The 16,071-nt window shown below is 33.0% G+C and overlaps 2 protein-coding genes and 1 long non-coding RNA gene across 4 annotated transcripts; 1 reads left to right on the top strand and 2 right to left on the bottom strand.

Moving 5' to 3' along the window:
• The first annotated feature begins 32 nt into the window (after nucleotides 1-32).
• On the top strand, nucleotides 33-6,344 carry LOC117134044. Its single transcript, XR_004458151.1, has 2 exons — nucleotides 33-2,790; nucleotides 2,886-6,344. It is a non-coding gene; the product is annotated as an uncharacterized LOC117134044 (long non-coding RNA).
• On the bottom strand, nucleotides 6,230-7,493 carry LOC103849551 (probable E3 ubiquitin-protein ligase RHY1A). The gene is made up of 3 exons (XM_009126314.3): nucleotides 7,110-7,493; nucleotides 6,862-7,037; nucleotides 6,230-6,774 (listed from the first exon to the last, which is right to left on the bottom strand). Exons 1-3 carry the CDS (start codon nucleotides 7,320-7,322, stop codon nucleotides 6,432-6,434), a joined length of 732 nt encoding a protein of 243 aa, XP_009124562.1. The 5' UTR covers nucleotides 7,323-7,493; the 3' UTR covers nucleotides 6,230-6,431.
• Nucleotides 7,494-11,270: 3,777 nt separating this feature from the next.
• Nucleotides 11,271-13,659, bottom strand: LOC103849550 (telomere repeat-binding factor 1). 2 transcript variants are annotated; one of them, XM_009126311.3, is made up of 7 exons: nucleotides 13,467-13,659; nucleotides 13,126-13,292; nucleotides 12,862-13,043; nucleotides 12,365-12,449; nucleotides 12,169-12,252; nucleotides 11,674-12,036; nucleotides 11,271-11,575 (listed from the first exon to the last, which is right to left on the bottom strand). In XM_009126311.3, the coding sequence occupies exons 2-7, from the start codon at nucleotides 13,273-13,275 to the stop codon at nucleotides 11,561-11,563; spliced, it is 879 nt and encodes a 292-aa protein (XP_009124559.1). In that variant the 5' UTR covers nucleotides 13,276-13,292; nucleotides 13,467-13,659; the 3' UTR covers nucleotides 11,271-11,560. The 2 variants fall into 2 exon arrangements, with proteins under 2 accessions (XP_009124559.1, XP_009124561.1); XM_009126313.3 differs by having other exon boundaries at nucleotides 13,126-13,287; nucleotides 13,467-13,645.
• Nucleotides 13,660-16,071: the final 2,412 nt, after the last annotated feature.

The following is a 16,071-nucleotide window of genomic DNA, read 5'->3' as shown; positions in this document are numbered from 1 at the left end:
CTGAAACTGAATCACTTGATAACTTTATGGACCTGGTTTGTTGGAAGTCCTCCGGTTTTTTGTCATGTATGTGTTTAATATAAGGAGGCAGTAGAAAAGCTAAGTGACCCAGTTAAAACTTACTTCACAGACATAACACAGCTTGAAGCTCTTTCTGAAACTGAATCACTTGCTCACAGTCATTGAGCAATAATTCAACAATGCATGAATACAAGCAATCAGTTTAACAAAAAGGTTGTGCTCCCTGGAATCAAAACAAAGACGGATCAGGCGAAGCATACTCTTGCAGATATCTATAAGAATCCGAGGTTGTAGTTGCAGATTGTTCAAGAAAACTGCATGAGGAATTTGTTGCATGACTCACTTGGATTCAAAGGTGCAAAATGATCAGCTGAGAGAATGATATAACAAACTGGCATTCATTTGCAATCCCAATCATGTTAACATGATAATGACTTCGAATCATCGATCTAAATAAGATAAGAAACTATCTCTTTCCAAGATCTTCTCGGAAGGGAGAAAGTTCAACTGTATCAGTGAAGATGTTTCAGCAATTCAACAGCAAAACTAAGACGTTTTTCTTTTCTTCTGCTAAAACAAAGAATTCCTGAAATTATGTTGCTCTGATCTTAGAGCATTAACATCATGGAGTATCTTCTCAGATAATGTCTAACAAATGTAGTAGTATTAATACTCCACGACCAAATTTGTTAATGCTATTAAATTTTGGGGTGGGGGGGGGGGGGGGGGGGGGGGGGGATTGCAATTTAACCACAAGTTTGATATCAATTTTTAAATTTACTTTGAAGATTACTATTTTTCATAAATACCTAAAATTTGTGATTAGAAATATTAAATTAATTCTCCGAAATCATTTATAAATATTTAAGAATAATTTATAAAAGTTTATAAATCCAACCCCGCCCTCTGAAATATGATAGTCAACAAGTAATTGAAAAGTTTATAAAGTTTATTAATCATTAAACCTTAAACTCAAATGTTAAAGTGTTTTTGATTAAGTGTATTCTTGAAATATAATATTCAACTTAGATATCTTAGAGTATTTTAAGAAATATCTCTTAAATTTATTATATCTTAAACTAAATAATAGTGAAATAAAGGGAGAATTTCAATTTACCACAAGTCTGATATCACTTTCAAATTTACACCTTTAAAGAATAACTTTTTTTTTTATAAATACCTTAAATTTGTGATAAAAATAAATTTGTTCACCTAAATCATTTATAAATGTTTAAGAATAATTTATATAAAATTTATAGAAGTTTATATGTCCAATTCCATCCCATAAATACTAAACTCTAAACAATAATCACTAACCCTAAACCTAAATGTTAAGGTATTTTTGATTGTGTGTATTTTTGAAAAGGGATAACCAACTTAGGGTATTTTAAACAATTTTTCATGTACTATTTTATTAAGATTTTCATTCTGTAATAACTTTTATCCTTATATATTTTCATATTATCTCAAATTTGAAAATTAAATATGTATGTAATATTTAAATTTTAAACTAGGTGTTTGGTCTGAGGGCATGTGGGCATTTATTTTGCAATTACCTTTAATATATGTATTACTAATTTAAAAATTATCATGATAAATTATTTTTTATGTTCCTAAAATGCTTAGAACGGACATTAAATTATTTATATATGACAAAAAAATTCATCAAAATATGATCAGTATTCTATTAGAATTTTGTTTAGACACTCTCAATAGTATAATATTTTGAAAATATCTTTAACACACTACATTTATTAATAATAATAAATAAATAAATAAATCACTTAATATTCTCTTCTCAGTTATATAAAATTCAGTTAACTTAATTAATACTTAATTATGCATCTTTATGTTTCTTAATTTCTGATTTTTTATGATTGAAATCTATTCTTTTCGGATAACGACGCAATATATATAGAAAATATCTTTAAATTTTTAAAATCTTTTTTTAATGTTTTTGACCAATTTTATTATATTAATTTTTAATTGATACTCTAATCTAATAAATACATCTAATACTTCATTAAGGATAATAACAAAAAGTTTAAACCGAATATAAAATTATTTGTATATAACAAAATACTTCATAAGAACATATATATATACTCATTAATAATTTATTGCGTTAAAGTTCTTGGAGATTAACACGTATTATAAATATCTCCAAAACATTCACTAATAATAAATAAATCTTTGAAATCACTCAATTTTCTATTTTCAATTTTACTTTATTAATATCTTGTTAGGGAAATTACTTAGAATAATACATATTTTATGAGTAATGACTAGAATAACATACCAAAACAAAGAAAGAAGAAAAAAGTGAGTTAAAGTCCAAAATACCCAATCAATAAATAGATTTAAATATAATATAACTTTTTAATACAGAAAATGAAAGACTCTAGATAAAGTAAAAGCTTTGGTTGAACAAAAAAGGTAAAAAAAAAAAACATTTTCTCCCCCACGACACTTTCTCTTTCCCGTGACCCTCCCCAAGAACCCTAAATCCCCAAATTGTGTAATCCTCAAACTTTCGATTCTCTTTCTTATTAAGATGAGTCCTCATCGATTGGGTCATGTCGACACTATACTCTACCAATAAAAGCCTTTGATTCCTCATCCACTCGGCCGACGAACCCTAAATCCCCTTTTTAAAATTCAAAGTTTCGTCGAAGGTCGTGGATATTTACGTTTTCTCAGTTATTTCTTCAGATACAACCTCATCTCCTCTTGAAGCTATTCAGTTGACCAAGAAATCGTGGCATCAAGGTTTAGTCTCTTTCTTATTTTTTGGGTATTTTTGAATTGGATTTCTGGAAATATAAAATTCGTGTGTTCCTTACTTCATTGTTCATTATTTACAGAGATATGACTACATCAAGCACCCACAAAAAATATCCAGCAAGACTTTATGAAGAGGGAAAATGTCCACTGCAATATAGATCAATGAATCATAACTGTAAGGCAAATTGCTGTGGTTTTGAAGGACTTTCTGACCAGTGCATTCCGGCAATGTGTATTAAGTTAGCTGCTGAGATCTATGATGAGGTCTTGGGTCTGTAGTATTTCACGTTTTAGAAACAAACTTATTGACTGCTATGTAGTATTTCATGTTTTGGAATCATTATCTACTTGCTGCCTTGAAGTTGTGTACTATCATTGTGAATTTTTAGTAGAAATCGTTGGAATCAAGCGGACTTATATCTACAGACATCATTGCCCATCTTGTCTTTGTTTATTATGAGTACAACAGGACAGATGACACACTGTATAACCAGTAAATAAATTGTGCAACCAGAAACAAGCATGTCAAATTGTCACCAGAAACAAGAAAAAAGTCCAAATCAAAATAAAAAACAAAAGATTCAAACTGTCTAACCAGAAACAAGAAACAAGTACAAATCGAAACAAGAAACAAAAAAAAACATAAGAGTCAAACTATCTAAAGAACAGGACATGTTTTGCAATTGTGACCAACCTGATTACAAATAAAACATTTATGCTCTTTCCTTGGGTGTTTTTTATTTTCACCTTTCTCAAGGCAAGATTTCATTCTTGATTTTTTACGTCTCCCTGGTGGTTGGCCAACCACCGGAGGTAAACAAATGATTCCTGCGATATTTTCAGGAACTGATGTATATCAACATCTCTCGGCAGTACTGCAGGGGAGTAAGCATTGTGTATATAGTTTGCATGGTAGTATGGATGACATAGAGAAATCGTTGATAACTTTGTCGCCTCTGCTGCTGCTATTGCATGCGTGCATCGTAAATTTTCTATGTCAAATCTGCGGCATGAACATCTCCGCTCAGACAAATTCACTATGTGTGTAGTTGAGACACCAATAACTGTTCCGGTTAGTGGTCGAATTTTTTGGTTTAATTAGTAACCCAGAATTGATCTAAATCTAATTAGTAAACTGATTTTCGCGAATAAGTCTGCTACAACATATAACTCCTTCAAAGTCTGCCATAACGTATGTTAAAGTCTGCTATCACATAAAAGTTAGTTTTGTTAGTTTATTAGTCTGCAGCTTAGCATACATAAAATATAAGTCTGTGATCTCATGAACACAAAAATCTGCCAAATTATAAAAAGTATGTGAGAAAAATATGTGTGTGATTATGAAAGTCTTCGAAATATTATAAAGCTGCCATCAAAAGACAAAAATCTGCTATAAAAACCTGCCAATTAAAAACAAATTTGCTATTGAGATTAAATCTACCATAATGTGTGGTAGACTTTTTCAAAAAGTCTTTAACGATATAAAATCTACCACAATAAGTTTGTTGAAAAATATTAATCTGTCAAGTACTAATAAAACTGCCATTAAATGTCGCAGATTTTTAACAGTAGACTTATTTATATATTCTGAAAATATTTATTTTCTGTAAATTATTTTTTGTAAAATTTTTTTTGTAAATTTTTTTTTTGTTAACAAAGAAAATAAGGACATTATGGGCATAAAAAAATAGTCTAAAATTAAAAAAAAAGTATGTTATTCTATTCATTACTCATAAAATGTGTGTTATTTTAGTAATCTTCCCTTTTTTGTTATGCATATTTCTGTTTCATTTTGATCCGAGAACTACTGCCACTAGGTTTACTATAAATCAACGTGCATGACAGAGAAGAAAGTGAATTGTGAGGATTGTTTCGTTCTGAAGCTATGTACTGACCCTGGAACATTAAAGGCGAGGAGTAAAGGACCAGCAGAGATCGTATGAAACACTATTTTTGGTTAGTTCAGCCAAAGAACAGGGCTTTTAGCTCAAATAGAGGATTCTCAGTTGACTCGGATCCAATTTAAGAGTGATGATGTTGATTGCTGGGTGACCAAGACCAATGATTACAAACAAGTCGAAGGAATTATAATGTATTTAGACTGCTTTGTCCCACCGGCTTAGGTGTAGTTCTTTAACCGAGCATTGTCAAGAGAAGGAGAATTGCTGCTTGCGATGGAAAGTTCATTGTTAGTTTATGAAACAGTGTTCTAAACTGAATTAAACCGGCCCCACTTGTTTTGAATTTGAATCATATTTGGTTTAAGTGTTGTTGACACATGAAATCAATATTATAGAAAATAGTCATATATTCTTACCGTGTGTGTTTTGTTAATCTTAGAGTGTAATTGGTAAACAAAATAGAGTAAATGTGATGGTGGAAGTTAGCCTTTCTAGTGGAGGTAGTGATGGTTGTCGCTGGTTTTTGGAGAGCTTGTTCTTATGCGCTCTCTTTATCTTAGTCTGCTACTATTGGTGATATTGGTGTGAACCATCAATCTTCATCATTTATTTGATTTATATTTGCATTCAAAATGTTTTGATGGTAGCTTATCTGAAGCGATTTCATTCGAAACAAAATTGATAAAAGCAATTGAAGATGAAGACCTATCTAGACGATGAGATTGTCATGTTTTTGATAAGGTATTAGAAGTCCGTCTGCTACTGCTGGAACGGGAACACCTAATCTACCTTATTCTATAATAAGACTAGTTTGATATGGCTAATGTGTCATCAATGATGATTATCCTCACGAGCTTCTGTTGCAGAAGAATCATTAGTTTCTCATTATCGTTTTGTCGTATTCTTCTATGATGTAATATGTTTCAAATCACTTCAATAAAACAAAGTTAAAAAAAAAAAAAGAGTAAATGTGAGAATAATACAAATAAAGTACACTGGAGTAAATATTTTTTTAATCAAGTGATTTGTTTTTTTTTTCTCTGCGGAAAACTTACTTCCATATAAAAATGTTCAAAAATGTTAAGGTGAGAAATGTTAAGGTGAGTCCAACTAATTTTTTTTTTTACTTTTTGCTTCCACCTATTTAAGCTAACTTTTTACCAATCAGAGAATTAGTGGAGAGTGAGTCGTGTCAGATACCACTCGAGAAAGGGATAGTTAGGAAAAAAGATGAGGAAAAGGGGTCTATCTCTCTACTCTCGTAGCAGAAAGTACAAAATAGTGTGCATTGTGCATTTTGCGCAAATTTTTTTTTTTTGTGCATTTTGCGCAATTGTCTTCTATAACTTTCCTTTACAGTTGCATATATTGATTGCTTCTTTGTATAATCACATCTTCATGTATGACATAACGACATCTTTATGGAGGCAACGGAGCTTAAACGTTTCCGGATTGAGATTTGAGACAGTAAAGATATCTAAAGTTGTTGAGCTTTAACCTCAAAGCTTAACCAAAATGTCGGATCAAGATTTGGAAAAAGTCTTTGATAACCAACAAGACATTAAAAAGAGAGATCACAGTGAAGGAAACTAAAAAGACTCATAATTGCACACAAAAACCGTTACAAGAACAAACATGTGACAGAAAAAAAACACAACAAAACTGAAAGACCTGTGTAGAGAAAGAACAGAAGATGCGTGTGGGTATGGTTAGGGGGAAAGGTTCCTATTTACATGTTTCTATATCCTTAGCTATGGCTCTACGGCAATAAGGGCAATCTCCACAAGCTTTAAGCCAAGGGTTTAAGCACGAGGAATGGAAACTATGAGTACATGGTAAGGATATAAGCATGTCGCCGTTAGTGAAACTCTCTAAACATATGCTACAATCACTCCTCTCGGTTTTAACCTCCGCTGAGCTAAAAGTTAGCCTGTGTAAACCATTAATGGCACCTTGTGTGAGACCTAATGGTTTCTTGTTGCATTCATAGGACACTTGAATCCCTTCTGGTTCTCCATAGAACGAGGACTCTCTCTGATTCTCACTCAGTGTAACTCTATTAGTTCGACTGATTCAAAAGAAAAAAAAAAAATCTCTGATTAGACAAAAGCAATTATCTTAAATCACACTACACTTGATTAAGGTAGAGACAAACCTGTTACTAGACAAAGAAACGCCTCTCAATCTTTCGAAAAGTCTTTCCCTCGCGAGAAGAACAGCTCCGGGAAGCCTCTCTAGGCTTCCAAAGCTGTTACCTTCAGTTTCCAAATCAGCACCGTTGGTATTCAAATACTGTGAAGTGCCTTGAACATCATGAACAGGTCTACGTTCCTGTGAAGACAAGAACCAGAAGGGTTTGAATTCAAGTTTCAAACTAACAAATTAAGCAAGATTTTCACTAACCGAGAGAGCAAGATGGTGGCAGAAGCGTCGGAGACGCGGCGGGGCTCGTCGGGGAGGATCACAGCCGTTGGAATCATGACGGTGATTAAGATGATGGATCCCGTGACGTCGATGTGAGTGTTGTCGATAAAGAGAAGAGTCGGATTCTGAATCCGGGTCGGATCTACCCGGACGCGATCTTCGAGTAGAGAAGAGTTCCGATGCGCTCGTCATGCACCGATCACCTAATTCTTGTTAACTCTCAAAGAAATGAAGATAAGGATTAAGGAGAGAGAGAGAGTGCGAGAAAAAAAAAGTAAAAGGAAGCTGCAGTGAAAAACTTGATCTGCGCGGTGACATCATCCCACTCGCTGTTGTCGGGGTGTCTGATGTGGAAGACATCTACAAAACCTTGTCGTGTAATAACTGCTGAGATAATAAGCCCAATTCAGTTTGGGCATGTACAAACGAAACCCAATAGTGACAGAGCGAGTGTTCTCTATACTAATACAGAAATGACACGACACTTTGTATGTAATATGCACATATGAAGGTCGGTGTAGCGCATGTGTTACGCAGACCAAGCTAGCAATTAAGATTGAATGATGCTGAGAAGAGATGGCCAAAGTTGAATGGATCGACTGTAACTGGAAGATGAGTCAGATTTATCATAATGGGTGAGCTAATGATTTTGAATAAAACCAGGATCAAATTTTTCTTAGTCATTCAGTCGGTCTTACGTTCATATCATGTCGAGCTAATCCAATTTGTAATTTCAAAAATGTTCAGATGGTTAGTTAGACAATGCAGAATTTTCAGACAATAATTTTCCGATTCAGACAAGAATGATCGGATTCAAACAAGTGTAATTGTCTTGACAAGAGATCTGTGAAAACATGCACAAGAGGTGTCAGAGAAATCAAATCAAATCAAATCCGAAAGACAAAGGTGAGTGTGCGGCTATATGTCTTGAACCGTACTCTTGCTTGAATCCACTTAGTCTTTGGATGGTAAGATATTGTTTTGACTAATTACTTATCTCGATTCACTATATTGCTAGCTTAGACCGAGTAGTCATTTCCTTCTTGTGATTCATCTGGATCAGTGTATGCACTTAGGCATGATGGCTCATGACTTGTAACGGTTATTTTCGCCTTGAATATTGATAAGCATATAATTATATAAGTCTGATTGAATTTTCTGTTTTGATGTTATTGATATACAGCAGCTAAGTGGGGCAGGATGACCGCTCTCACTAAGAATCTTTTTTGCTTATGCCTGCTTTGTGGATACATGAAAGGATCAAACATGTCATGGTAAAGACATTGCTTGATCACATGACAAAGGCAGGAAGGAAAGATAGTGGATTTGGGTAGATATAGGTCAAGTAAAACATGCAATAGCTTATGTAGAAAACTGATATGTTAACTTGATCTTCGGTTATTGTGGATCCTAAAATCTACACTAAGTATTTGATAGTGATTATTTGTAAAGATTAGAGAAGAAAACAACATGGACAGCGATGAAATCAGATTCCGGTTGACAAAATGGACTTTATTAATGAATATTGATTGGAATACACTGGAGGTTACAATGAATGACAATGGCTAGTATCTAAGAAAAAAAAATAGAGAGTATGAGATCAAGGTTGAGGTCGAGTGTAGTGTATATAGGGTTAAGAATGTGTGTCCCTTCTCTCTTGACATCCTCCTCTTTTATAGTCTTCTTCCTTGGTCGTCTAACAGTCACCGGGGATCATAGGGGTTCTCTTGACCGAGTCGAGCTCGCCTATCTTCTTGATATTGGACTTCCTTCGGTAAATTCTGGTGGCCCGGTCTTTGTTCTCAAGGTCGCTCTTTTGCTCTTCTCTCTAGCTTGTTTTGGATGGATATTCATCTTTCGTTACTCGTTCCGATGGATGGGTTAAATCAGGCCGATCAATTGTCCCCAGCCATTTTAGTGAAGTACTAGAACAAAAAAGGTGTGAGTACTTCAGTCATGATTCCTGCTCGACACGATTGTTTTAATTGAGATAGAATCCGCCAGTTGTGGGTTTTTTTTTACAGGTGTTGGAACCCGCCGCCTACGACTTAAATCACGATAATGGTTACTCCTTCATCGTGCGGCTGAGATGGATTATAAGGCATAACAATAATCATTACTTTTCTCATGAATTGAGGATGCACCGCCTTGGTTTCCCTCCATAAATACTCGGGGAGACCTTTCTTTCACTTTCTTCTTTTTGTTTCCTTCTTGTTTATTTTTATTTTCTCGAAACTCCTACTTGTTCTCTATTTTCTTTTTGAAAGACTTTCTTCTAGGAAAAAGTTCAGTCCCTTCCATGTCCCCGTCACTAAGAGTTCTGACCTAGACAACCTCTACGAAAACTTCAAGAGCTCAATCAACTTCAAGATCGATCACGCTGTTGGAATCGATCGTGTGTCGGGGAACAAGACTCCTGAGGACACTAGGGAAGAATACTGTGGGGCTTACACCACGTATTTCGAGGATTGCGATCTCTCCTTCCTGATTCCAGGATTATCACTTGAGATACTTACAGAGCTAGGTTTGGTGTCTGCTCAAATGTGCCTGAATTTTCTCAGCATTTCTTGACACTGTCGGTAGGGCTCGCAAGGAAAGACTAATTTTACTCTAGAGGAGCTCTGTCAAATGTGCTTGCTAAACAAAATGGAAGGGAGGGAAACAACTAGATATTTCCAGTTAGAGAGAGAGAGGAGAGGGTATAGGGGTATACATTTTGGTTGGATTCAGGTTCATATTCGGGTTCTGAATTTTTTTGGGTTAAAGATTTAAATCCAATCCGGTAGTTATAAATTTTGTTTGGATTTGGTTCAGAAATTTTGTGGGTTTAGTTCGGACACAGATAAAGGTTTAAATTATGTAAAAAAAAAATCTAAGATCTAATTAAACCATAAATATTAAAAATCTAAAGATAAATAATTTATAACATATAAATTTTAAAAATATACGATCAAATATCTAAAACTAACATGAAAATTACTTTAGTTTGGATATTTGGATGGAAAACCGGTAGGTATTTTGGATTTTCCATTGATTTAAGTATTTTGGCTATTTTAGATATTACTTTTGGGTATTTGAATAAATTTGATTTTTCAGGCATTTTAGATAATTTTGAATATATTTTGGATATTACATCTAAAAAAAATAATATATTTAAAATATAATTGTGATTCATATATTTTATGGTATCCAAAATATTCTGATTTTAGGTTGAAAATGCTCTCTCTTTCTCCCAGTGATTAGCTTTAAACCAATTTTTGAATGTTAAAACAACATGTCTTGAGTCTATTGAACCTTTTTGGGTCTGAAAATGTAATTTGTCTTGGGCTATTCTAGTAACCCTTGTGTTATATGGATTAAGCTCATTTATGTCAAGGATGCTAATATCATGGCTAGGTTGATGAAATGAATTATGTAGTGGTCTGAATGTAACTGCAAAGGAAAATGTTTTTCTTGAAAGATGTCAAGGTTTCTTATCAAGAGTAGCAGCTATGCAGGTAAGGAAACTTTTTCACTATCTGCTTTTTTTTATTCGGGTTTGGAGATTCGATGTGTTATCTACACTATTCTTATATTAATTTGGGGTAAACGCAAACAAACAGGTTACATATTGTAGCATGAAGATGCACATAATACAACTAAGTCGGATACCAATCACAAGCAGCTTGACTTCATAACAACTATTCTTCACCAAGAACAGATTTGCTAACACAGTGCCTTTTCCTTATCGTTTTCAAACCAAAGATCAAGGTGGGATTCACAGGTTATATTATCGTCATCCCGCTAAGCTTAGTTTTGTATACAAAAGGTTTTTTCTAATAGTTCTTTGGCTTGTTTACATATATACAGATGTAGTAATTGTATAAATCAATCACTGATTTTATTTTTTTTTTGAATTGTAGACTTGTAGCCGTTCTTTCTGTATGCTGAGATGTCTTGTCGTTTCTTGTTTCCGTACATCAACGCGTTGTTGTCTTTTCTCCCTTGTAGAGATTCATCAACACACAAACACTACTACTCTACGCTTATCTCTCTCTCTCCCTCCACCTGCAAGACATGTAGCTTGTTCTTCTTCTTCTGTCTCCACCAGAAGCACAGATCTTCTGTTGAATCAAAATTTTCAATACAACCAATAAAATGTATTAAAATATGTAATTCTATAAATCCCTAGATATAATAAATAATACACTTGCCTTTAGTTCAGTAGGCAAATATGTACATGGAAAGTCCTCACACTTGATTGAAAAACTCAAAAGTTTACAAATCCAAAGAAAAGGGATTATATAAAACTGCAATGAACAAGTAAACAAGTAATAGACACACATACAATTACTGCTTACAACTAAAAAAAGTTCCCAAGTAGAGAAAACATCATCAAACACACAAACACTACTTCTCTCTCAACACATTTAGCTTCTCTCTCCATCATCTTAGGCACGGATCATCTGTTGAATCAAGATTTTCAATACAACCATTAATAAGCATGTTCTTTGTCAATCATTTCATGTACTTGTGTTATAAAAGGAGTGTGTGTGTGTTTTACCACTTTGCAGTTGTTGTATTTTCCTTTCAGTGTCTTTAAAGCTTCTTCTGCAAAAGCTTGAGCTACTTCTGCTTCCGCTTCTGCTAACTCTGCATCCCTTGCAGCTTCTTCAGCTGCTGCCATGGCAGCTTCTGCCTCTGCAACTGCCTGTGCTGCAACCGCTGCAGCTTCATGTACGTTCATAGTCTTCATTCTGGCTAACTCCGGATCAATCTGTGCGTTTGTCTCAACACTGACTTCATCTCCGTCTGTTTTAGGGGAAGGCGAAGAGAGACTTCTCTGTTTTCCAGAAGATGTCCCCAATTGTCTTTTCCTGTGGGAAGACAAAGGAGTGGAGTTTGGAATCCTATACTTGCGTTTAACCTGTTAAAGAGAAAATCAAGTTATGGTGACTGAAGCATGTCCCTTTTCTACTAACAACCATGAATCAAGTTGATTCACAAAGACTATATATACACATGATACCTACGGTCAAATGATTGTATTGACTCTTACCTTGATAAGTTTCCTACAAGCTGTCAAGTACTTTAGTTTGGCCGACAGCAACCGTTTGAAGTCTGGAGGAGCGTGATATTGTTCCTATACAACCAAAATAAAAGGAACAAAGGTACAGTCAATGACAACATATCAATTCAGAGAGGATCATCAGGGTCTATTGAAAAAAAAGGAAGTGAGAACTAAAACTGAATACCTCAATGTAGGTACCAATTGATGTTTTGTTAGAGCCACCAGGCTCTTTTATGGTAGATATTGCTTCCATTATAAGGCTATCCAGCCTGCAATATTTATAAATAAGTTACAAACCATATAACACAATAGATCCAAACGATATAAACACCTACGTAAATGTATTATGTATGACTTTTACCACTTAAAGCCTTATCATAATTTCACATTAAAAGATGGAGCAAACAGCTTACAAGCTATCATGACAATCATGCAAAAGTATATAACATACACTAAATGCAGTTAAGACATTTCAACAATGTTTACATACAGAGTTCACATTAATGTAATCTAACAAATTATAAATTCACAGCCAAAAAGTGATGGCAAACCGTTTCGTTTTGATATGTATACAACAATGCATGTTATAAACTTCAGACATACCATCTGGACAGATATGCAACAAAGCATCTCCTTCCTATCTAAGACAAGAGAAACAGACGTAGATGATCATTTTCTGACCTTACATTAGGTGCAGAAGTGCCAGTGGCATCTGCCATTTCCTCATCACTCTGCAATGGGCTAGTGTTGGCAAGTGAGGTAGCTTCCTGTTTAGGAAGAGAGTGCGTCCTCTTAACAGCTAACCTAGACTTCTCGCGCGAACCCCACCCATTCGCAATGACACTCATGTTCCTCCATTTGTCCTGTCTCAACACAATGAAACAAACCCAATCCAAATCAGATTCAAAAAGGGCTTCAACAGAGGATGAGAAGGAAGGATCAGACCTTAAGATCAACATTGGAACGCAGGAACAAGACTTCACTAAAGTCAGGGTCTTTGAGAATGGTGCGCCATTTACCAGGTCCATGCTTGATAACGCCAGACCTTAGAGCTGACTCTTCTTCCTGAGTCCATTTCTGCTTTGGAGCACCCATCAAACGCTAAGCCTGTTCTGCAACCACAGAACCAAATCACACGTCACAAGGCAAAATCAAAACAAGCATCCATTTCCTAGAGAATCTCTAGATCTTTTTCCTGCGGAAGTCCTAACAGGTAAAATAGCAAAATCCTAGAAAAGAATCCTCGTTTTGATTGAACAATCGACAGAGGGAACAGATGAATTCACCGAGTTTGATCTTCGCGAGACCAGCTCCAGCTTCTCTTGTTGGTTTTTTTCTCAGATTTCGAGAGGCTTTTGAAAATGAAATTAGGTTAAAGACAGTAGATTCAACCTAACGGACCTCCGTCCATTTTATTACAGCCAAACCAAACCAAATGCACAGAAAGGAGGAAAATACAAATTACAGTAATAGTATATTCTAAAAATGAAACTTCATAAAAATTAAAAACATTATTTTTTTATAATTTATTGAGTTTGTAAAAACTACAAAGTTAACAAACATTTTTTCAAGAAATTTTTTTTTTATGAAACAACGTAAAATGTCATGTTATGATTGTATTTGCTGTCTATAAAAATCTAGTCATATATTTAGATAATTATGATTCTAGAAATGATTTTAAAATTTTCATTTATTTTAATATCTTTTGAAGCTATTTGAATATATCAGAAATAAAAATGTATAATTTAAATTATTTTTTAAAATTATTTTTTTTTATTTTTTTAGATTTTCTTATATGCTTACAATATTAAATTTTAATTTAATTATATGTTAAAGTTATAAGAAATTTGTATTGAAATTTATATTTAATAATAGATATGTATATATTTAAAATTATAATCTTGGAAATATTTTTTATCTATTTCTTTTGGTTAAAATATACTAAATAAAATTTATACATATCAAATGGGGTTAGGTATATAATTATCAAATGTAAACTAAATAATAATTCTAAAATTTGTAGATATTAAAAAGAAACTAATGGGGTTAGAAAATAGCAATTTTAAAAAAAAATCGCACAAATTTTTGAAGATTTTTTTATAAAATTATAAGTACTAGGTCCTTGTCCGCGCTACGCGCGGATAGTATTTTGATTTTTTTTCATATTTTTGTACTATTAATTTTTTAGTTTTATAAATGTTATGTTTTTACTGTAAATTTAGAATTAAAAATCTAATTTTCCCTTACTGTAAAGTAAGTTAATTTTTTTGAATCTTACCACAACACATTATACATGAAGAGAATATAGTTGGTCTTTATATTCTTATTTGGTGTAATACTGAAAATTTTGATAGTTTGTTTAAATGGTTTTTTTAAATTATATATTTTAGGATTGATTTTTGTGACTATATTCTATAATTATCTAAAAAAAATTATTTGTCCCATATAGACATCCACATAAATATGGACTTCTGATAAATTTGTTCATTGGGATATTTAGGTTCACTTTCAACTTTATTTTCCTTTTTGGCACTTTCATGCTACCTTGTGGGGCTAGCCAACTTGGTGCAAAAGGGTTTACAAAAGCTGATCGAGATGCGCATGATCGGACACCTTTTGCTAGACTATTCGTACGGAATTTTAAAGATCTAGGAATATAAGCAATAGAAAGTTCAAAAAATTCTTTGGATAGAGCTTGTATTTCGTCGAGCTCCGAGTCCAACGCAGACCAATCTTCTTCCTTTTGAATGAGTATAACCAGTTGTTCACAGTCGATTGAAAGACCATCTTTCTGTGTCCAAACTTCAGTATCACTTGCATTGCCCATAGCAAACCTTCAGCTTCTGCCTGCAGTGGAGATTTGGTGCGTGTATATCAGCCATTGCTCCAAACAGCATTGGACAGTCACCATCCATTAACACAAAGCGAAGTCCAGATATGTCTCTTTCATTTATCCAGGATGTCTAGCAGAAGCGTTTTTTTGCGGAGGAACAGTTGTGTCAGTTACCTCAACTCCCATATCAATCTCCATAATCTCGTCTATATGTTGAGCTATCCTCCAACACTCTGCTTCAATTTTATTCGCTAGTGGGAAATACATAATTCCTACGACACTATTAATGATTGTTTTTTTTGTAACACCGATACGGCAAACTTATGTTTGATTTAGCAAAACTCTTATTTTAATTTTGTATTAAATAATCAATCATATTTTATATTATCCATAATTTTAGTAAATTTGCTTATTTGTCATGTTTTTATTAGGTTTTAGTTAAATCATTGATTTATTATTTATTTTTAGCTAAGTCACTAATTTATTAATTTAAAAAATACCCTTAATTAATATTATATGTATATATTAAAATTTATTTTAGTAATATTAAATTTCTATTTTATATTAAAATTTAGTTAGTTTTTCTTATTTGTCATATTTTATTAGGTTTTAGACTTTTAGATACGTTATTGATTTATTATTAATTTCTAACTGATTCGCTAATGTGTTAATTAAAATAATACTCTTAATGAATTTTATATATAATTAAAAACGAATTTTATTTTAATCATATAAAATTTATATGTTATATTAATATTAAATAATTGATTCTAAAATAATATAATAAAATTATCAAAAAATTTTAAAATAAGATAATTCTTATCTATATTTTGTTGCTATCTGAAAAAAATATTTTTATTATAAAAGTTAAAAAGATACAAAAAATTATGATTAAATATTATTCAAGAAAAAATATTTATGTAAAGATATTTTCTAAATTATTTCTAAGATATGAGTTTTTTAAAAAATTTAACACATGATGTTTAGAACACGGGATTATGCTTATGAGAGAGTGGTTCGGGAATGGGCTTCGAGATGGGTCGAATGGACTCTGAAAA

Source organism: Brassica rapa, chromosome A05, assembly GCF_000309985.2.
Source record: "Brassica rapa cultivar Chiifu-401-42 chromosome A05, CAAS_Brap_v3.01, whole genome shotgun sequence".
Taxonomy (NCBI): Eukaryota; Viridiplantae; Streptophyta; class Magnoliopsida; order Brassicales; family Brassicaceae; genus Brassica; species Brassica rapa.
Note: the sequence above shows the minus strand (reverse complement) of the source record. Positions and strands in the feature narration are given on the sequence as shown.